Source organism: Lucilia cuprina, chromosome 3 (genome assembly GCF_022045245.1).
Source record: "Lucilia cuprina isolate Lc7/37 chromosome 3, ASM2204524v1, whole genome shotgun sequence".
Lineage (NCBI taxonomy): Eukaryota > Metazoa > Arthropoda > Insecta > Diptera > Calliphoridae > Lucilia > Lucilia cuprina.
The window spans coordinates 3,556,237-3,576,973 of NC_060951.1; the positions used below are offsets into that span (position 1 = coordinate 3,556,237).

The following is a 20,737-nucleotide window of genomic DNA, read 5'->3' on the forward strand; positions in this document are numbered from 1 at the left end:
TGAATGGTTACTTGTCAAAAATCATGTAATTTCATTTAAACTTGAAAACCATTATGAAATCTTTAATAAAATCGTCATTTAAATTGAATTTTAAACGAGTACCCATTAAAATTTCTAAATAGTAACCATTTTACACGAGTACCCGTTAAAATTTCTTAAAAATAATAAAAAAAATCGCATTTCGTGTCCAAAAGTGTCTGGAATATAAGCCCAACTTACACCTCTTAATGTTCATAATTTTCCAGCAATTATAAACACTATTCATTTTGTTATTTAATAAAATTATTCAATAATTTTTCTTTATTTATTTATCTCTTTAAACAATTTGTAACCATATTTATCAAATATAAACGTTATTTTACAAAAAAAAAAAAAATAAAAAAAATTATTTATAAAAAAAAAAAATAAAAAACATTGCATTTTCATTAACACACCTCTTGGAGATGCCGGGGTTTGAACCCGGGACTTCTCACATGCGAAGCGAGCGCTCTACCACTGAGCTACATCCCCACATTATTATTTGCTGTCAAATGTGTGTTTTCTTTTTATACTAGTGGCAGCACCATACAAAGTATAGGTATTAGCAAAGAACACAACCTTAGAACATTTGAGTGGGTCGTGCTTACACTACATGAAAAACCGGCCGCTTTTAGTAATTCCCATATTCTTTTTTCACATAAAGTTTGTATAAATACAACGTCTGATGTTGTACTAGAAAACAAGCAGTGGCAGTGTAGAATATGAATGGAGTATATTAGCAGAGAGAGGAGAGGGTGCTGTGTGGATGGGAGAACGTGCGCGTGAATGGGAAGGGGAAGCAAGTGAAAATGTTAAGGTAAGAGAGAACAATTACAAATAATAATAGTAATAATAAAAATACATTAAAAATTCAAAATGTTAGTTAAATATAAGTAAGAAATAAAATGCAAAAAAAGACGAAGACACGACCAGCAAGCAAAAGCAAACACACACAAGAAAGGAAAAAAATTACCAACCAACCCCACCACCCACCATCAAAAATCCGCATCCGCCTACACAGTGTAACAAAGCAAACAACTATGCAGCAGAGGAAAGATTGTACTAGACCCACCACCCCCGAACATCCAACAACCACCACCACCCTTCTCCACAGAACAAGGAAGGAATACTCCGAATACTCGTCACAACAAATCAATCATCGCAGCAACGCCAAATCAAAATAAAATCCCCAAGGAAGAACACGCTACATACAAAATCAGTTGAGTTGACGAGCAACCAACACAACACAGCAGCAACTCCTGAGCACACAGCAGCATTTAGTGTTGACTAACAACAAAACAAAAAAGTTAAAAAAAGCAAAATTCTCTTTTTTGCCTTTCCCATTTATATTTTTTTTGTTAAATCCATGGAAATAGGCACCCTAGGAGTCTGTTGTGAACTTTTTTTGACAATTTGGCAATAGATTTAACGTCTTGTGCCATGATTAGTATTTGGCCTCTAATCGTGTCTAATCCATTCTATAGAGCATAAACAACTCTAAATCGACTAGTAAAGCATCACTATCTAGTCTATGGGCCAATCTAAACATGTTTAACTTGTCTACTGACTAATCTATGGTCAAAAAATGTATGTAATTGTTCAGGGAAAAGGATTTACTGGTCTATAAGCCAATCCATGGACTAAATGAACGTTTTTGACTAGTTTAAAAGTTCAGGGAAGAGGAATAACTAGTCTATAAGCCCATTCATGGACTAAATGAACATGTCAATGGGTAATTATGTTAATCTGTATGATTTTAAGACTGTATTTCGCGGATCCTTTGATATAAAAAGTATGTAATTGTTCAGGGAAAAGGATTTACTGGTCTATAAGCCAATCCATGGAATAAATGAACGTTTTTGACTAGTTTAAAAGTATGTAATTGTTCAGGGAAGAGGAATAACTAGTCTATAGCCAATCCATGGACTAAATGAACATGTCAATGGGTAATTACGTTGATTTGTATGATTTTAAAAGAGTTATGACTGCAATTTACAAATTTCAGGGGATATTTTGATATTAAAAGTATGTAATTGTTCAGGGAAGAGAACCTACTAAGCTATTAGTCAATCCATGGACTAAATAAACATGTTTAACTATTCTACTAACTTAACTATATGCAAATACGTTAATCTGCATGAATTTGAAAGGATTATGACTGTATTTCGGGAATATTTTGATATAAAAAGTATGTAATTGTTCAGGGAAGAGGATTATCTAATGCATGGGCCAATTTATGGACTAAAAGAACATGTTTGACTAGTCTATTAACTAATCTATGGGAAAATATGTTGATCTGCATGAATTTGAAAGGGTTATGACTGTATTTCGGCAATCTTTTGATATAAAAAGTATGTAATTGTTCAGGGATGAGGATTATCTAGTGTATGGACCAATTTATTGACTAAATGCACATGTTTGACTAGTCTATTAACTAATCTATCGGTAAATTCATTGCTCTGTAGGATCTTGAACGTGTTATGAATGCAATTTACAAATTTCAAGGAATCAGTTAATTTATTGGCTAAATGAACTTCTATGACTAGTCCCCTGACCAAACTATGGACAAATATCAAATAATATGTAATATAAACCAAATGATCTTTATGATTTTGAATGCGGTATGAGAGTATACTTTCCCCATTATAAATAAAATGCTAACAGCTATGTTTTGGGGCAGAAATGAAGACGGTTAGAGAATTTTCGCCATCCATCCATCCATCCTTAAACTGTAGAATAATACTTACATAGTTTTTTCTTATAGTTTATTAATAATACAAAAAAAACAGTTTTTTATTTAAATTTATATGTAATTCTTTCGACATTATATATAATAATGTTTTTTATTTATTTAATGTTTTTTTTTCAATTTAAATGAAAGTATTATCGACTTTCTTACAATTTTTAATATGAAGGTTTTTTTCTTTTAAAAACTACTTTAGGCTTGTCTACAAGATTTGTTTATATAATAATATATAAGTTATCAATCAATAGATGTATATGACTATATGACTAAATGCCTTAAAATGTACTATATAATTTATTTAATTATGTATGTAAAAACGCATTTTTATTTAGTTTTAATATAATAATTGAAGCATTTGTTTTTTGAAATTTTAATTGTATTAATTGTATAGCCAATAATGAATATTGAAATTTTTAGATGATAGTTTGATTACATTAGGCAGATTACATATAATTTTAAGCAGATAATTTGTTTTTTTATATATAATTATGACAATTTTAAAGGGTCTTTTCAAATAGTGATTTTTTTTTTTTTTTTGTTAAATCAGTTGCTAAATTATAAAAAGTTGTTTTGAAAAGAAAATTATGTTATATTATTACTTAATAAAGTTATTAATTTAAAACAATTTTAAATTGGAGATTTTGCGAAAATTTTAAAGCAAAAAAAGAAAATATAAACAAAATATTTGAATATTTTTTAAAATATTAAAAGAAAAGTTTAAGAATTTTTTTATAAATATTTATCAATTAAAAGGGAGTATTTTAAAAATTACAAAAATTTGTTTTTAAAAAAAGAAATTGTATTTAATTTTTTCATTATTTATTAATAAAGTTTAAATGAAAATATATCACAGGGTTGGGTTGGACTTTTTTTAGTAAATTAATAAAGAAGCTATAAAGCAAATAATTAACATTGATGTTTTACAAAAATTATTAAAGATTTTTCTTTTAAATTGATAATTCAAATAAAATTAATAATTTTTTAAATAAGTTGTTTTACTTTTAATTTTATTATAAAAATCTTAATGAATAATGAATAATTATGTAAATAAATAAATTAATTATAATTTATGTTTTATATATTTAACTAAAAAACCGATTTTTTATATTTTATTAATAATTTAAATCATGTCCACAAATTCCTTTCAAAATAAAAAGAAAAATTTGTATTTTTTAATAAAACCGATTTGATTTTTTATTATTTTTAGGAAAAACAGCTGCCGGAACATCCAAATTATCCGCACATAATAATTGAAACCTTTAGCTTCAATTATAGTTCCATTAAATTTAATTCTAAGTGTAAAAAGAATTCAAACATTTGTAACATTGTTCAAAGAATAAATAAACCTAATATAAACCCAAGTTTGGTGACTTAACGAATATCGTTTTATGATCAACTATACAATATTCTAATGGGAATAGTTTGCTGCATTAATTTTCTTTAACAAAATCTCTAAAGAATTTTTTTTAAATATATGTTATCCTTCACTAAATTAGCAACCTTTTAATAGGGTATTTTACTTTAAATTAAATTTTTCTTCCATCACTTACAATTGCTGTAATTTGCAGCTTAATTTTCTAAGTTTTTAACAATATTGCACTAAGGTCCCAGCTTATTTTACTTTTTTTCAACTAATAATTTTTTTACTTTTCTAAATTAAAATTTTTTCTTTTTGATTCACTTTTTCTTCATTTTTTTTTCTCTTTCAATACAATTTTTCTTTGGCACACTACTTGTATTACTTAAAAATTTCCTTTATTCTAGTTCATCTTCTTGTATCTGTGGTTGTAGTCACAAGGAATAGGAAACTTCATCAGATTCACCCGCAAATGATAGAAATAGACAGATAGCCATTTAAAGAGGTTTTCAAGCCACACTTTCAAGTTCTAGTCTGTTTCAAAGAGTCTGTGGTGTCAGCCTTTAAAGAGAATCTAATGAGATTTCTCACAATTATCCCTACCCAGCAGTTCGACGGGATAGTAACGAACTGACCACTTAACCTATCACTTGTGTTGTCCCCTAGCCACCTGACTACCCAGGTGACCAACTATTTTAACATGGGCTTGTCCTACGAGGAAGTCAATCGTCACTCTTCACCCTACAAAGAGACAGTAAAGAGACGACGGTCTCCGCTCCCGCTTACAAAGGAGACACTTAAGTGACGACTGTCCAAAGGGTACATTCGTGACGAATGACCCAAAACATACGAATTACGATCATCCAGGTGGTTAACTATTAATGGAAATTACTGTCTTTTTCGTATGCATTGACTCTTTCTCGAACTGCTGGGTATTGACTGTGATGTCAGCCATTAAAGAGGATCTAATGATATTTCTTGCAAGTACCTAGTCTAGTACTAGGATCTAATGATATTTCTTGTCTAGTACTTTCGACAATCACAAGAACGTCTTCCAAACGATCAAAATATATAGCAATACTATTAAATGCTAATGATACCCTGTAAAAATATCGCCTGCAAGTATTTTTCTTACCAAATTGTGAACATTTCTTTAAAATCTAACCTCACTTTATAGGGGGCAGCTATCTTCAGCCGGCGATTGTGGGATGTTTCTTTCATTAAACTATATTTTTACTAAAAATGTATTTTTTATATATAAAACAATGTTAATTTATAAATGTTTATTGAAATTATTCACTTTTCACTAAAATTTATTAAACAAACACATGTTTAGTTTGGATTCGCAGAAAATTCTAATTAAAATTTGTTGTTATTTTAACTTTTGTTCTATCTTGACACAAGAAGTTCTTGAAGAATAAATTCATTTAATTTATTTGTTATTTATTTAATTTTTTGTTCTTTTAATTAAAAATTATTAAATCTTTACAGAGATTATTCAAATTTGCCAAATATTGTGTAAAAATTCGATTATTTCTTTTAACTCTGGTTTGTTTACGTTTTTTGCACCCACAGAACTGGGAGTTAGTTATCAATAACTAATTGAAGCAAATTTAACTTGTTATTATATAAAAATTTAATTATTTTACCAGAAATTTTATAAAAAACTTGTAATTACCACAATTGTTAATTGCTTTTGTTAAATATTAAACAAATTTTATTTTTTTTGTATATCTAGTTTGCTGTTTGTCTCTCTGCTTGTTTTAAAGCAGAGTTGGTTGCTGTCAGGAATGATATATTAAATTAGTTTATTATTCTTGTTGTTAATAAAGAACTTTAATTATTATTATTTTAGCTGAAATTTAATTAAAAATCCTAGAATTACTACAATTTAGAAGTTTTCTTTATATAAAATATTAAAAATATATGTTTTCTGTTGTATTACTGTTTGTGTGTCTGCTTGCTGTAGGCAGAGCTGGCTGTTGTTTACATTTTTTCTTTTATTGTCGAAGAATATGAAATTTATGAATTTGTATAACTTTTTGTAGAATTCACCATAAAAAATGTTATTTTAACAAAAATTTAATATTTAAACACTGCAATTTTTATAATTTAACTGTTTTTATTGGAAATTGTTTAGTTTGTTAGCACCTTTTCTTCTTCTTACACACACTTGTTGTATTTAGCAACAGCTTATGCTGTGCTACGGCTGTTTTAAAAGTTTTAACTGCTTTTTACTCCCTGCATTTTAAGTTTTTCTTAGTTTTCCACAAAGTTTTTTTTTTAATAAAATGTTTTAATTCTTTTGATATTTTATTAAAATTAAACACTTTTTTGCAAAATTCTATTACATTTTGTTTAAAACGTGCAAATTTATTATTGTTTTCCCTTTGTTTGAACTTTCGCTCTATATGCAAGTGTTTTATTGCAGAGTTGGAGAGTACTAATTGACTGCTGTTAACTATCGTAGAGCTGGGAGTTAGTAATTAATGAAATTTAGTAAATATATGCAAATTAAAGGAATTTTTATAATTCTTGTTATTTTGCATGGAAATCTTGTGGTTTTTATTAAAAATCTTCTAAATAAGTAAATTTTAGGTTTTTTCCTTTAGTTATTTGCAATATTTTGTTTAATATCAGAAGATTTTTAATAAAAATTTAGCGAACTAAGAAAACTTTTGTTTTTTGTGTAAATATTTAGTTAAAAAATTTATTAAAAATCTTTTAAATAAGGAAAAGTTAAGTTTTCCTTTACTTATTTTTGATTTTTTGTTAAAAATTAGCTAAAATAATTTAAGTTTATTTAATTAAAATGTTTTCTTTTCTAATTGTTTATTATTTTCCCCATTAATATAAGCTTTCTGTTAAAATTTTTAACTATTTTTAAGCGTTTTTTAAAAGCCCTTTTAAAAAAATTAAATTTTTTTTGTAAAATTTTTGTTTCATAATTATATTTAAGCGTTTATTTTTTTATAATTCTGCATTCATAATTTATTTCTTTTCTGTTGTTTATATGGATATAAATAACTTAATTACATTTATAGTTTTTTTTGCTGGTTGCGTACTTAATTTCAAAGTTTCAATTTTGTTTTACTTGGAAATGTTTGTGTTTTTTTTTAATAAATATTCAGTTTGTTTTTTTTTACTAATAATAATTAAACTAAAACTAGATTTAAAAATAGAAAAACTTAATTTAATTAAACTTAAAGCAAGAAATATTTTTTTTACAAACAAAATTCCATGTTTTTGAAATTATTTTTTTAAAAAATAATTAAAAAATGCTATAATATATATATTATTTAAGTGACAAATTCATATAAATTGCTTTAAAATAAATGTTAAGTTAAATGATTTTGCTAATAAGACAAAAACATATAAATTTTACTAACTTAATTGTAAAGAAAAAAATTAGTTGAAATTTTTTTAAATTACTTAATTCTCGTTAAATATAATAATAATAATAAGTTCAGTCACTATCATCGTTATGGGTAGAAACAAACGATGAGCTACGGTCATGGATTAACATCGATAAGGTTTCTAAACTGCGGCGTACCTATCATGAGAAAAAAGAAGAAGAAGCAAACAAAATTTGTCATTTTAATTGTAAAAGTATTTTATTTATTAGTCATGTTTGTTGGGGTATTTCCTAAATTGCTTTATGATCCTCTATTATGACACTTAATTATTATATATTTTAGGCCCCCTAGTTATATTTCGTTGTTTTTTTCAGGGTGATTCATGTAGAGCCATTTTCATTGGGAAACTCCTATAAGTAATTTTATCATAAAACTTTTGATATTTATTTAAAAACTTAAGCTTTGTTATCATTTGTCTAGTATCTATTTATATTGATATCATATGATTGATAATATTTTGCCTTAATTACAAAGTACTTTTCTTTGAAATGGGAAACATCAGCCCTATGATATTAATTTAAGTAATTGCAATTGAATTTAAGTGTTTTCATAAATTTTAAAGAGTTTTTTTTTTCAACAATTTAATTAAATATATATCACGTGAGTTAAGATTTTTATAGTTAAAAGCAAGTTTTCTTTAAAAAATATGAAATTTTCCTTAAAAGCAAAATTAATTAAAAAATTTTAACAAAATCTCTATTAAAAACTAAATTTTCTATAAAATTTATCTTAATTTAGAATAAAAATCTATTTTCTTTAGTTTATTTTATAAAAAGTTAAGTTAAAAAACTAAATATATATAAATACGGTTGTTTTTTTACAATGTAGTCAGATCTGACCAAATTTATAAAAAATCTAATAAATAAAAAACTAAATTTTCTTATAAAATTCGAAATTTTCTACGACAAATTCGCAATTCAAGCTTTTTTCAGCTTAAAACTCTAATTTTGCTTTAAAGAGAGAACGCTGCATTAACTTTACACCTTCAATTATGAAATACAATAACGCTAATATAGCAACACTGCTAAATACCGTTAACGAAAGGGAGAGATCAAAACAAAAAAAAAAAGCAGCCAGACAACAAAATACTATCAATAAATAACAGGACAATTGTTATAGTGCTGCCAGATTTAGATATTATGTTGCTTTTGCAATAATGTGTAAATAAACAAGAAAAATCAGGAAATGGGAGTTTAAAGTAATTTAAAGCATAAATTTTATAAAAATAAAGGAAAAAAGCAGGGAAAAGGAAATTTATAGAGAAAATTAAATAAATTTTTTAAATTTATAAAATATCACTTGACCTGTCATAATAATCTAATAAAACAATAACATTTTGCTATTCTTAGCAAAAAATCATATTGACTGATAAGTTAAACAAATATTATTATTTCTAATATATAAACAATGTCTTAATCCCCATTTAAATGTCAAATAAACAAGAAAATAGATAAGATTTGTTTGCAAAATATAACAAAAGCTAAATATTTGCAAACAAAATATTAAACAAATTGTTAAAAAAAATGAAAATTCTTATAAAAAATATTAAAGATTTTTAAACCAATATAGTTTTTTATAAAATTTCTCTAACTGCTTACCTTGGCAATTTGTTCTAAATTCGTTTTAAGTATATTCTGAGCTTCTTCAGTACTTTTAAGTTGTAATTGCTTTTGAAAGCGTAAAGCTTCGGTAAATATATCATCATCATTGCCAGAACGCTATTAAAATCAAGAATTTAATTTAAAGAAATTTTTATAAACTTTTAAAGCAAATTTATAACTTACCCAATTAAATTCTACAGGAGATCGATAACCGCTAGTTTTAGCTTCTATATCTAATATCCGATACAATAGGAATATGGAAAATAATGCTAATAGTAATGTGAGCAAAACGCCCAAATAAACCACATGTATTTCAGTGGGAAATTTAACATGTTTCAATAGTTTCCGACTAACACTAGTGAATGTATTTAAAACGCGTTTAGCTTTAGTACGAGCTGGCGATAAGACAGATGAATTCATTACCGTGGTGGGCGATGAAGATGTAGATGGTGTGGGCGTGGAAGTGGCCGATGTGGTCGAGGAAGCACAGCCTGCTATAATAGTTAGTTTATTAGTATAAACCTCACCACTATCGGGTGTAGGTTTAAGGGCGGGTTGTTGTTGTTGTAAAACAGTTTTGAGACCAATTAAATTAACAGCACCACCACCATTGGAGGCATTATTATTATAATGTTCTCCCGTTGCTGGTGGAGCTGAGCATCTGGTGGAAGCTGTATTTGCTGTTAGCGTAGATTTGGCATTTATAGGAATGTCTGAGTGTCTAGTTAAATCGGCAATACTTAAATTCGAACTGGCTACCGAACGTCGCAGTAACGTTTGACTAGTTGTCTCGTTAGTTTGTAACAGTTTACCGCCACCATTGGCCTGCTGTAGTTCTGTTATTTGGGCGGGACTTTCATTGCCACTTATTGAACAGCTGCTATCATCTTCAATTGAGTATTCTTCAGAGATTTCAATGCTAGCCGGATCTTTGGGTAATATTTCGGGTACACCCAAGGGCGGACAAACACTGCACATGAGGCGAAAGGCCGCCTCACGACTTATGAAACTACCAAAAACATGACGTTCATCGGCGGTGGCCACGCCCACAGCATTTGGTATTATTTTAGCGGTTTTCTCTTTGGAGATTTTTGTAACGGAGGAAGTGGGTATAACAACCTGTTGGGGGAGGGGAGAGAATTGAAGGTAAGAAATTAGATTCGTTGATATTTTAAAGTTACTTCTTAACAAAATTTAATTAATATAATATATTTATTTAATTTAACCATTTTTTGCTTTAAATTTCGCTTAAACTTAAAAAATCTATACGGCAACTCTGTTGCTTTTAAGAAAACATCAAAAGAGAACACAAAAATCCTCTCAACCAAAAGTAACATTATTTAAAGCGCTGCCATACTTTCATTTAAGACAACAATGATAAATCAATAGAAATCATACACTCAGAGAAAAAAATCTTTCCAGATATAAAAAAATTTTATTTTCTCAAAATTTTAAGTGAAAAATATGAAGTAAATTATGTTTTTAAAAGGAATGTAGAGGATTTATATGAAATCTAATAGATGTTAAACAAAAATTTTAAACTTTTGTTTGCTATTCTGAATTTAGAAAGTTTTATAAGGTTTAAAGTTAATGTTTAAGCATACCTTAGTAACATAACCAAAAACATTTGAGTAAAATGCAAAATGTTGATCTGTTATATAAAGATGTCCTTGCAGTAAAATATCACTGACTAGAGCACAGGAAAAATCTAAAACAAAGAGTAAAATTCGTAATACAAATTAGTCTAAGTGTGAACAATAGTCAATATAATAATCTGGACTTTAGTCGAGTCTACAGCCTAGTCAATAGTCTTGCCAATAGTTTAGACTATAGAAAAGTCTATAGTTGGGACAATAGTTTAGTGTAAAGTCTGGACAAAAGTCTAAACTATAGTCTAGTCTAAAAGTCTATTTTAAAAGAAACTTCAATCTAAAGTCAAAGTATTATTCTTCTTTTTAATAATTCCCCACTTACAGTTTATTAATTTCTCATCTTTCGACACCTGAGCAAAATGTCTATGGAACTTTTTTACACGCGAGCTAGAGATCTCTTTGCGTTTCTTCTCTTTTTCGGGGGGCGTTGTTGCGGTCGCTGCGGAAGCTGGTGTTGCTGTCGCTGTTGCGATATTGCTAGATGTTGTCATCGTGATGGTGGAACCATTTGATGTAGTAGCATTGACAGCAGCAGCAGCGGCGGCGGCAGCTGCTGCTGTTGTCGATTGCTCATGCTTGGCCGTGCTGCTGCTGTTGCTACTACTGGCGCTACGACGTGAAGGGCTAATGCTGCGCAAACTTCCCGAGGTATTTAGCGAGGGTAGCGGAGTAAGTGAGGTGGCACTATGTTTGAGGGATCTAGAAAGAGGAGAAAAAAACACAAATTTTAATAAAAGTAAGAAATATAAATCTTGATTTTTATAAAGAAAATTTCCCTTTAATTAGTTAAAAATATAAATTTCTTCTAAGTTTAATACAAAAAATAGTAAATTATATGGAAATTTAACGGTTTTTACTAATATCAATATGGCAACATTGAAATAAACAAATGTTTCTCTTTAATACACATGGCAACATCAAAATAAACAAAATTTCCCTTTAATCCTGTCATTCGTTTTCACTAACCATATACAGCAGTGATGACAACTGCGTTATGTTAGAAAAAGCTCTAAATTGTAATAAATATTTAAATTAAGTAAATTTTTATAGAAAAATAATAAAATTTTATAAAATTCAATCATTTAAATGTTTAATTCAAAAGATTTCAAACTATTTGTTTAGATAGAAAGTAGATTAAACGATAAATATAGAAAAATATTAGATTTCTTCCAAAATTATAAGAAAACTAAAGCTGTTTAATAAAGTTTTAAAGAAAAATTTCATTTTATTGTTAGCTAATGTAAAACTTTAGCAAGTCATTAACACCTGTGACAAGAAAGTACTTTGTTAATCGATTTTTTTTAGAATTAAACTCATATGACTCATATTATCAGAATAAAAACTCAAGTAGACCTAAAAAAAAATGGTCAGAAAGTAAGATAACATTTTAATGACATAAATAAACTAATATAGCGCGTTAAATAAGTTAATAACATTAAATCTAATAAAAAAAACCTCTGACTTAATTTCTCCAGCAAGAAAATCATAAAAAAACGTGATTAAAATAAAATAATTAATAAAAAAAGGAAAACTTTTAAACAATTTCAAAGTAAACAAAATTATAAAATAAACATTGTTTTTTTTTGGCAAACTAAAGCACGTGTTTTCTAAGTAAATTTTCTATTTATAAGAAATATTTATAGTATTTTTTTGGTAAATTGTAAATAATTGTATAAATACTGCATAGAGTATAAAATTTTGTTTATAAATTTATAATATTCTTTTTAAAATCTTATCAGTAATTTTTGCGTTTAACTTGTTAAACAATTGATAAAAGCTTAAGAAATTATGGCGTGCTTGTTTTTTTTAGATAAAATAAAGTAGGATTTATTAAATAAAGAAAAAACTGAGTATTAAAACAAAATTTGAATTTGATTAAAAACAAAAAATTTTCAATTTCCTAGAATTTTTTATAAAAATTAGCAATTTTCTTTTTAATTTGTAACTTTTCTAGAATTTCCATATCAGTTTTGTATCCGATCTTTAATACGATTCATTGTAGAGCAAAAAACTGAAGGCATATGTAAGATTTCATGTAACCAATGTATTTTCATAATCGTTTTTAAAACTAATTCCGACTAGAGTTACAAGCCTGTTGTCGCGTTGTAGGCTTCAACACATGTTGTGTACTTCGACCTTTAGCTTTTGAAACCGAAAGGATCTAGCGACCGCGTGGCTTGCAAAATATTAACGGCGCCATCGATTTGAGCCGTCTCGGCTTGTTTCTCTAAATCCGACAATTTTTGGGTTCTATGACAACTCCACATATTTTTGCTTTTTAAGCTTTAAATACGCATTTATTTCATGAATAATAAATGTGTCTAAACATTTCTTTCTTTCCAATAAATATTATTTTTATTTTATTTATTGCTTGTAAAATTTTCTATCTTATCTCTATATATTCCAATAAACAAAACAGCTAATGAAAAAAATTTACAATTTTTGTAAATTAGTTCTTATATTTGTTGCTAAATTATGAAGAACAAAAGCTAATAAAAACATTAATGAACAAAAAAAACTTGACAACAAATACTAATTTAGATCAATAGTGCTAAAAATTATTAATAATTGCAAATTTTAATCTCAATTTGCAAAATTATTTTATAATTTTTAACAATCTTTATCAAATTAAACAGATATTTCCAACCCTGAGATAACTAGTAACAGGATTAATGGCAATAAGTTGAATTACAAAGTTGCCACTTAGTTGAAAAGGAATTTAAATACAAAACAGTATTGCCTATTTAGTTAATGTTAAAAAAACGCTTGATTTTCATGGCAGTTGGAAACCTTTTAATTTAAATGACTTTTTTCTTTAAATATTGTAAAAAATTCACTTTATTTTTAGTTTTAATTACTCTTTTTTAAACATTATCTTTAACTATAGTTAATTTGTAATAAAATTTATATTTTCCAACATTTATGGCCGACCAAATAGATGTAAAAAATGATGTTTTAAAAATTGCTAGATAATTAAAAAGTAATTTTATTGTTTAAAAAAAAATGATAAATTTTGTAAATGAAAGCAATTAAAAAATGTAATTATATTGATCATATGATGTCTGTGCTAAAGGGTGTTTAAAACTGTTATTAACATAATAATTATTAAAAAGTGATAAAATAAAAAAGCGGTTGAAATTGCGTCATTTAAAATCGTACTATAACTTTAAGGAAAAATCAATATTGAATGCATTTTTCTTTTTATATAAAAAAATCCTTATTATAACGGGTTTTTTACAGAAAAATTTACGTATAAATGTTTACTTTGGCAAAAATTCTCTGAAAAATCATGATATAACAGCTTTTTTTTACAGAAAATTCTTAGTATAAGAGTTTTTTTCAAAAGAAATCAGTTAACAGTTTTTTTAAGAAAATTCTTAGTATAAGAGTTTTTTCAAAAGAAAAAAAACTAAGTTTTTTTAAAGGAAAATACATTTATAACAGTTTTTTTTTAAAGAAAATACTATTTATAACATTTTTTAAAGAAAATACTATTTATAACAGTTTTTCTAGAAAAAACTCTGTATTAACGATTTTTATAGGAAAATTTCAAGTATAACAGTTTTTTCGAATAAAATTCTTTGTATAACAATTTCTTCAAAAGAAAATTTTCAGTATAAGAGTTTTTTCCAAAGAATTTTTTGTTTTTATATGTATTTTTTAGAGAAAAATCACAGTGTAATAACTTTTTTCTAAAGAAAATACTTTATATAACAGTTTTTTCTTAGAGAAAAATCTTAGAATAACAGTTTTTTCTTATAGAGACAACTCTGTATAAACGATTTTTATAAAGAAAATTGTCAGTAAAACAGTTTTTTCCACTAAAATTCTTTTGTCTACAGAAAATTATCTATATAACAGTTTTTTCAAGAGAAAACTTTGTATAAAAGATTTTTTATAAAGAAAACTTTCAGTATAATAGTTTTTTATTAACAAAATACTCCGTATAACAGTTTTTTCTAAAGAAAACTTTCAAAAGAGTTTTTTACAAAGGAATTTTTTTTGTTTATATGTATTTTTTAGAGAAAAATCACAGTATAACAGTTTGTATAACAGAAAATACTTTGTATAACAGTTTTCTATAAAGAAAAATCTTATTAAAATAGTTTTTTTTGTATAGAAAACTCTGTATAAAAGATATTTATATAAAAAATCTCAGTATAACAGCTTTTAATAAAAAAATTCTTTGTATAACAGTTTTTTTCTAGAGAAAAATCTGAGTAAAATAGTTTTTTCTTTAGAAATATTTGTATAAACTATATTTATATTAAAAATACTCAGTATAACAGTTTTTTAATACAAAAAATTCTTTGTATAACAGTTTATTTCAACAGAAAGTTCTCTTGCAACAGCTTTATCATTAAACATGTTTAAAAAGAACAGTTTTTATAGAGAAATATCTCAGTATAACAGTTTTTTTATCAAGAAAATAATCTTCAAAACAGTTTTTTTTTAGAGAAAAAAGTTGTGTATAACAAATGTTTATAGAGAAAACTCTCAGTATAACAACTTTTTTTAGAGAAAACTCTGTATAATTGATTTTTATAAAGAAAATTTTAGGTTTAATAGTTTTGTTTATTGAAAATTCTCTGTATAACAGTTTTTTTCTAGAAAAATCTCGTTATGAGAGATTTTTTTTTAAGAAATTTTCAGCAAAAGAGTTTTTTTTTAAAGAAAATTCTCAATAACATAGTTTTTTTCAAAGAAAATGTTTGCGTTTAACAGTTTTTTTAAGAAAAATCTCAGTATAAGCCTTTTCTAAAGAAAAATTTCGATATAAAAGTTTCTTATAAAGAAAATTTTCTGCATATGTATGTATAACAGTTTTTTCTAGAATAAATTCTAACTTTTCATTCCGTTTTTCTCAAAATTCGCTGTAATACAGTTTTTTCTATAGAAATCAATAACAGCTTTAAAAAATACTGATTATAATTGCGTTTTCTAAAGAAAATTCTTTGTATAACAGTTTTTCCCATAGAAAATTCTCAGAATCAAAGATTTTTTCATAAAGAAAACTCCTATTCTAACAGTTTTTATAACGAAAATAAGATTTGTTCAATTTGTACTATTTTCCATCAAAATTTCCGTTTTAGGTTTTAAACATAGTCTGGCAGCTTCATTTTTTTTACATCAAGCTCTACTTTCTCCATCTCTGACAGACAAGTGACAACATTGCTTATTATTACTCCTTCTTTGCAACACTTTCTATAAACCGTTAGAATTTAATGAGATAAACATTGATTGATTTGCCCATTTTACACTTAAGATTTTAATTTGATTTTAATTATAATTAAAATTAATTTATTTACTTACTGCATAGAACTAAATCGATGTAAATTTGAGCGTTTACACTCCTCATACTGTATGGGTGATAATTCTATCATAGAAATACGTTGATATTTCTTTTCATTACTCGAACGACGACTATTCGCTTTTGAATTGTTCGATTTATTACATTGATTTGACGACACATTCAAGGACAATTCACTAGTATCATGTCTGTGATAACTATGAAAATTGTTATTTATGGCTGATAAATTTAAGTTAACATCTACACGATCCTCTTCTTCGATCACAATATCCTCATCTTCTTCATCCATTTCCATATCAGTGATATAATTATTAAAAATGAAATTTTCAAATGAAGCTATATCGTTTTCATTGCGTGGTTGAAAAACACTTTTAGCACTTTCCACTAAAGTTGTCAAAGTATCATAAACCATTTTGACATGTCACTAAAACGTTAGATAAACTTTAGGTATAGAAAACACACACACGAATTAAATAATGACTGTCGATACACACCCACGCTTTTTGTAACTTAAAAAATTTAGTAAATTGTTTGATTTTCTTATTTATTTATTTCGAAAATATATTTTGCAAAATTTTAAATTTTCATATAAGCTTTCATTTTTTTGATAAAAATTTTACGTTTTAAATCATCTAATTTTTTTTTGTTTTTAAAATATTTTTCGTTTTAGTTTATTAATCTGTTATTAATAATATCAGTAAACCGTTTTAAATGCTAGTTACTCGCCAACTAAATTTTGTTTTTATTATTAAAAGCAGCGTCAGCGTTGGCCTTTTTTTTGTTCTGTCGACGTATCTCAGTTAAGCTTCTTCAATTGTTTGTGTTTATTATATTATAAACAGAGATGGAAAATTGTGTTATAAACAAATTTTCAGTAAGAAATTTTATTAAACAAAAAACTTTTAATTATTCTAATTTTCTTATAGAATTGTTTTTAACAGTTTTTCTTTAAAAGAAATTACAAAAACTGTAAAACTAACAATTGTAAAACTGCAACACTAATGTCAACATTTAATATAAACAGGCAGTGGTAGAGAGAGTTGCCCTATGTTGTAAAAGCATACAAGATGTTGCCACTGTAACAATCGTTATAAAAAAGTGTTTTCTTAAGAATCCATTTGTATCTTCCATCCCTGCCTTTAATTTGTAAAAATATACAACAATTGTTTTTGTTTTTACTGCAAACAATGTATTCCTGTTGTTTAGTTTGAATTTGTTTTTATTGTTTTTGTATTTTTATTAGTATTTTGTTGTGTTATCAGTCGCCTTATCAAAAACCATTTTTTTTTTGGTTTGTGTGGAGAAGGCGCAAAAATAACACAAAATTTACGGTGGAAAAAGTAAATATAATAGGGGCAGCAGGAGTGGGAAGGGGGGGGTTACATAAATAAATACAAGTAAAATAAAAATAATATAGAAATAAATGTGCATACGTGAGAAATGAGAGGAAAACAACAAATCAAATAAATTTTACTAAAAAGTTTATTTTTTTGTATAGATTAACCCTTTAAAAAGGGGAGGAAAAAACGTATTAGACAAGGATTTTGCTAAAGAAACAACTGTTATATTGAGAAATTTCTATAGAATGTTATACAATAAAATTTTTAGTAGAAAACTGTTATACTTGCAATCTTTTACAAGAAAACCTGTTAAAATATAATTTTTTTCAAAGAAAAATCTGTTATACTGAGAATTTTCCATAATAGAAGGCGCTTTTTTAGGAAAAATCTATTAGAATTTTTTGTAAAAAAAAAACTATTACACTAAACAAGAAAACTGTTATAATGAGAATTTTCTCTAGAAAAACTGTTATACTGGGAATTCTTCTGAAGTAAAAACTGTTATATAGAACATTTTCTGTATAAATACTTTTATATTGTGAATCTTTTCAAAGAAATAACTGTTATACTTATAGTTTTGCGTTTTGTTATACTGAGAATATTCTTGACTAAAAACTCAGTATAACAGTTTTTAGTCAAGAATATTTTTTGGAAAAGAAAAACTATTATATTTTAATATTTTTAAAGAAACAAACTGTTATACTCAGAATTTTATGTAAAAGATGTTATACTGTACGTATTTATTTTACGAATTTTTGAAGAAAATACTGTTATACTGATAAATTGTTAAAAACTATTGTACTGAAAATATTCTTAAAAACAAACTGTAAATAAACTGTTATATTGTAAATTTTCTATAATAAAAAACTGTTATATTGAGATGTTTATAATAAAAACTGTAATTCTGTTGAATTTTGTAAACTGTTGTGCTTAATTTTTTTTAAAAAATAAAACTATTACTGATTTTTTTTTAGAAAAAAAGAACTGTTATACTCTTAACTTTTTAAAGAAAAACTGTTATACTGTTAATAATCAAAAAAGAAAAAATATTAAAAAGGGATTTTTTAGACATAAAATTAAATTCTTAATCTAAATTATAAAATTTTTAAAACTATTTTGGAAAATTTTCAAAATTTTTATTAAATTTCTATCTATTTATCCATCTATCTTTCTATCTATCTATCTATCTATCTATCTATCTATCTATCTATCTATCTATCTATCTATCTATCTATCTATCTATCTATCTATCTATCTATCTATCTATCTATCTATCTATCTATCTATCTACCTATCTATCTATATATCTATCTATCTATCTATCTATCTATCTATCTATCTATCTATCTATCTATCTATCTATCTATCAGCTGTGCAGTGTGGTAATTTTGGCGTTTTTTAACATGACCTAACTAATTTATACGTAAGACGTTTCTTGTCTTACATTTGATAAAATTTTGTACAATTAAATAACATAATTAATAGGTTTTGTAGTTTAAACACCTTTCATTCAAAATTAATGACATTTTTGTTTTAGAATGGATCTTATGTAAATATCTGAAGTAAACATTTAAAACATGTGTTTAAATTTTCCAAAAAACACTTGTTTAAATATTTATTAAATGCTGGCTACTTAAACAAATTTTGATTTTACAAGCACGCGTTGCCTTTTATTTAAACTAGGTTAATTTTGTAAGAAAAAATACAATTTTTAAATAAATAAAAGAAAAAAAATTAATTTAAATTAAACTGCATTGAAATAAAACATAGGAATCTATTAAAAAAATTAATTCAAATGTTAATTAATAAAATATTGAACATTTTTAATTGGAGTTTGATAAAGAAACCAATATGTTTAAATAATGACCATTTAACTTGCGTGTCGGTTTCATTTATTAAACGTTATTTTTTTTCTATTTTTTGAAACCTATTAATCATTCAAAGTGTTATAAGTCCTGCTATAATAATAAATATATAGCAATGAGTCATTTTTATTAGAATTTATTATAGTTTTTTTATTAAAGTATAAATTTATAAACTACCTTTTGACTCCCTAAGGTAATATGGTTGTTTAATACTTTATTTACTTTGACAAATAATAAAATGTAACTAATCTTTAAAAAAATAGAAAAATAATCAGTTGTACAAATAAATTTTAAAATTATAGAACAAAGACTTTGAAAAATAAAGAAATTTATACAAAACAATCTTTATTTCAATAAAACTTAAGATTTTTCTTTGCAAAAATTTGCAAAGTTATGGAAATAGTTATTGTTTGTTTATTTTCCTTACATTTTACGCTAATATGACAGCACTGTTGATAGGGAGAGTAGTTGTATGGGGTTGCCATACAAACAATTATCATACAAAGTGTTGCTATGTAATGGAAATTTAAACGCCAAACTACTTTTTTAAGAAAATAGATCAAATTTAAGAAAATTTGTCTAAAAATCATTAAAAACTTAAAGAATTAAAGGAATTCTTAATTTTATTCTACGTATAACTCTCTATAAAACAATTTTTTAATTAAGCTTAATCATTTTAAATTTTAAAGACATTTTTTCTACTTTTTAAGTTTGGTGCTTTAAGTAATTTAATTACAACTGGAAAAAGAAATTTCCAGTTATAATGCTAAAACCTCTAAATCACTTTATCAATGTGAAAGATTTATATTTAACTATAAAAAGATTTTCCTTAATAATCTGATAATTTAATAAATCCTTTATAAAGTAAGTTTATTTTTCTTTCATAAAGAAAACTATAAAAATATTTAACAATTATGTTTCACAGAATAAACAATTTCGTTATCACTTAGATATCTTAATAGATCCCTTATAACGTTTTGTGAATGTATTTGAATGTTAATAACGAGCGTAAACGTTATTTTAACCTCTAAAGTGTACTTTGTAAGATTTAACAACAATCTGTCAGCGTAAACTTCTTAAGTGTACTTGTCGGAAAGCTGTCAGCGTTATTAGTTTAGTAAGAAAGTAAGTAAGTAAGTAAGTAAGTAAGTAAGTAAGTAAGTAAGTAAGTAAGTAAGTAAGTAAGTAAGTAAGTAAGTAGGTAAGTAAGTAAGCAAGTAAGTAAGTAAATAAGTAAGTAAGTTAGTAAGTATGTATGTAAGTAAGTAAGTAAGCAAGCAAGTAAGTGAGTGAGTAAGTAAGTAGGTAAGGAAGTAAGTAAGGAAGTAAGTAAGTAAGTAAGTAAGTAAGTAAGTAAGTAAGTATGTAAGTATGTAAGTAAGTAAGTAAGTAAGTAAGTAAGTAAGTAAGTAAGTAAGTAAGTAAGTAAGT

At 25.7% G+C, this 20,737-nt stretch overlaps 1 protein-coding gene and 1 non-coding gene across 2 annotated transcripts in view; both read right to left on the reverse strand.

The window, feature by feature from the left end:
- Window positions 1-438: 438 nt before the first annotated feature.
- Trnaa-cgc lies at window positions 439-510 on the reverse strand. The gene has a single exon. It is a non-coding gene; the product is annotated as a tRNA-Ala (tRNA).
- A 6,942-nt stretch (window positions 511-7,452) lies between these two features.
- LOC111686287 (serine-rich adhesin for platelets-like) overlaps window positions 7,453-20,737 on the reverse strand; it is a 27,517-nt gene continuing 14,232 nt past the window's right edge. The window contains exons 3-7 of the mRNA XM_023448640.2: window positions 11,113-11,489; window positions 10,743-10,846; window positions 9,322-10,257; window positions 9,136-9,255; window positions 7,453-7,674 (exon numbers count right to left, since the gene is read on the reverse strand). Coding sequence (XP_023304408.2) covers window positions 7,588-7,674; window positions 9,136-9,255; window positions 9,322-10,257; window positions 10,743-10,846; window positions 11,113-11,489 — 1,624 coding nt within the window. The 3' untranslated portion in view covers window positions 7,453-7,587. The remainder of the gene's footprint in view (window positions 7,675-9,135; window positions 9,256-9,321; window positions 10,258-10,742; window positions 10,847-11,112; window positions 11,490-20,737) is intronic.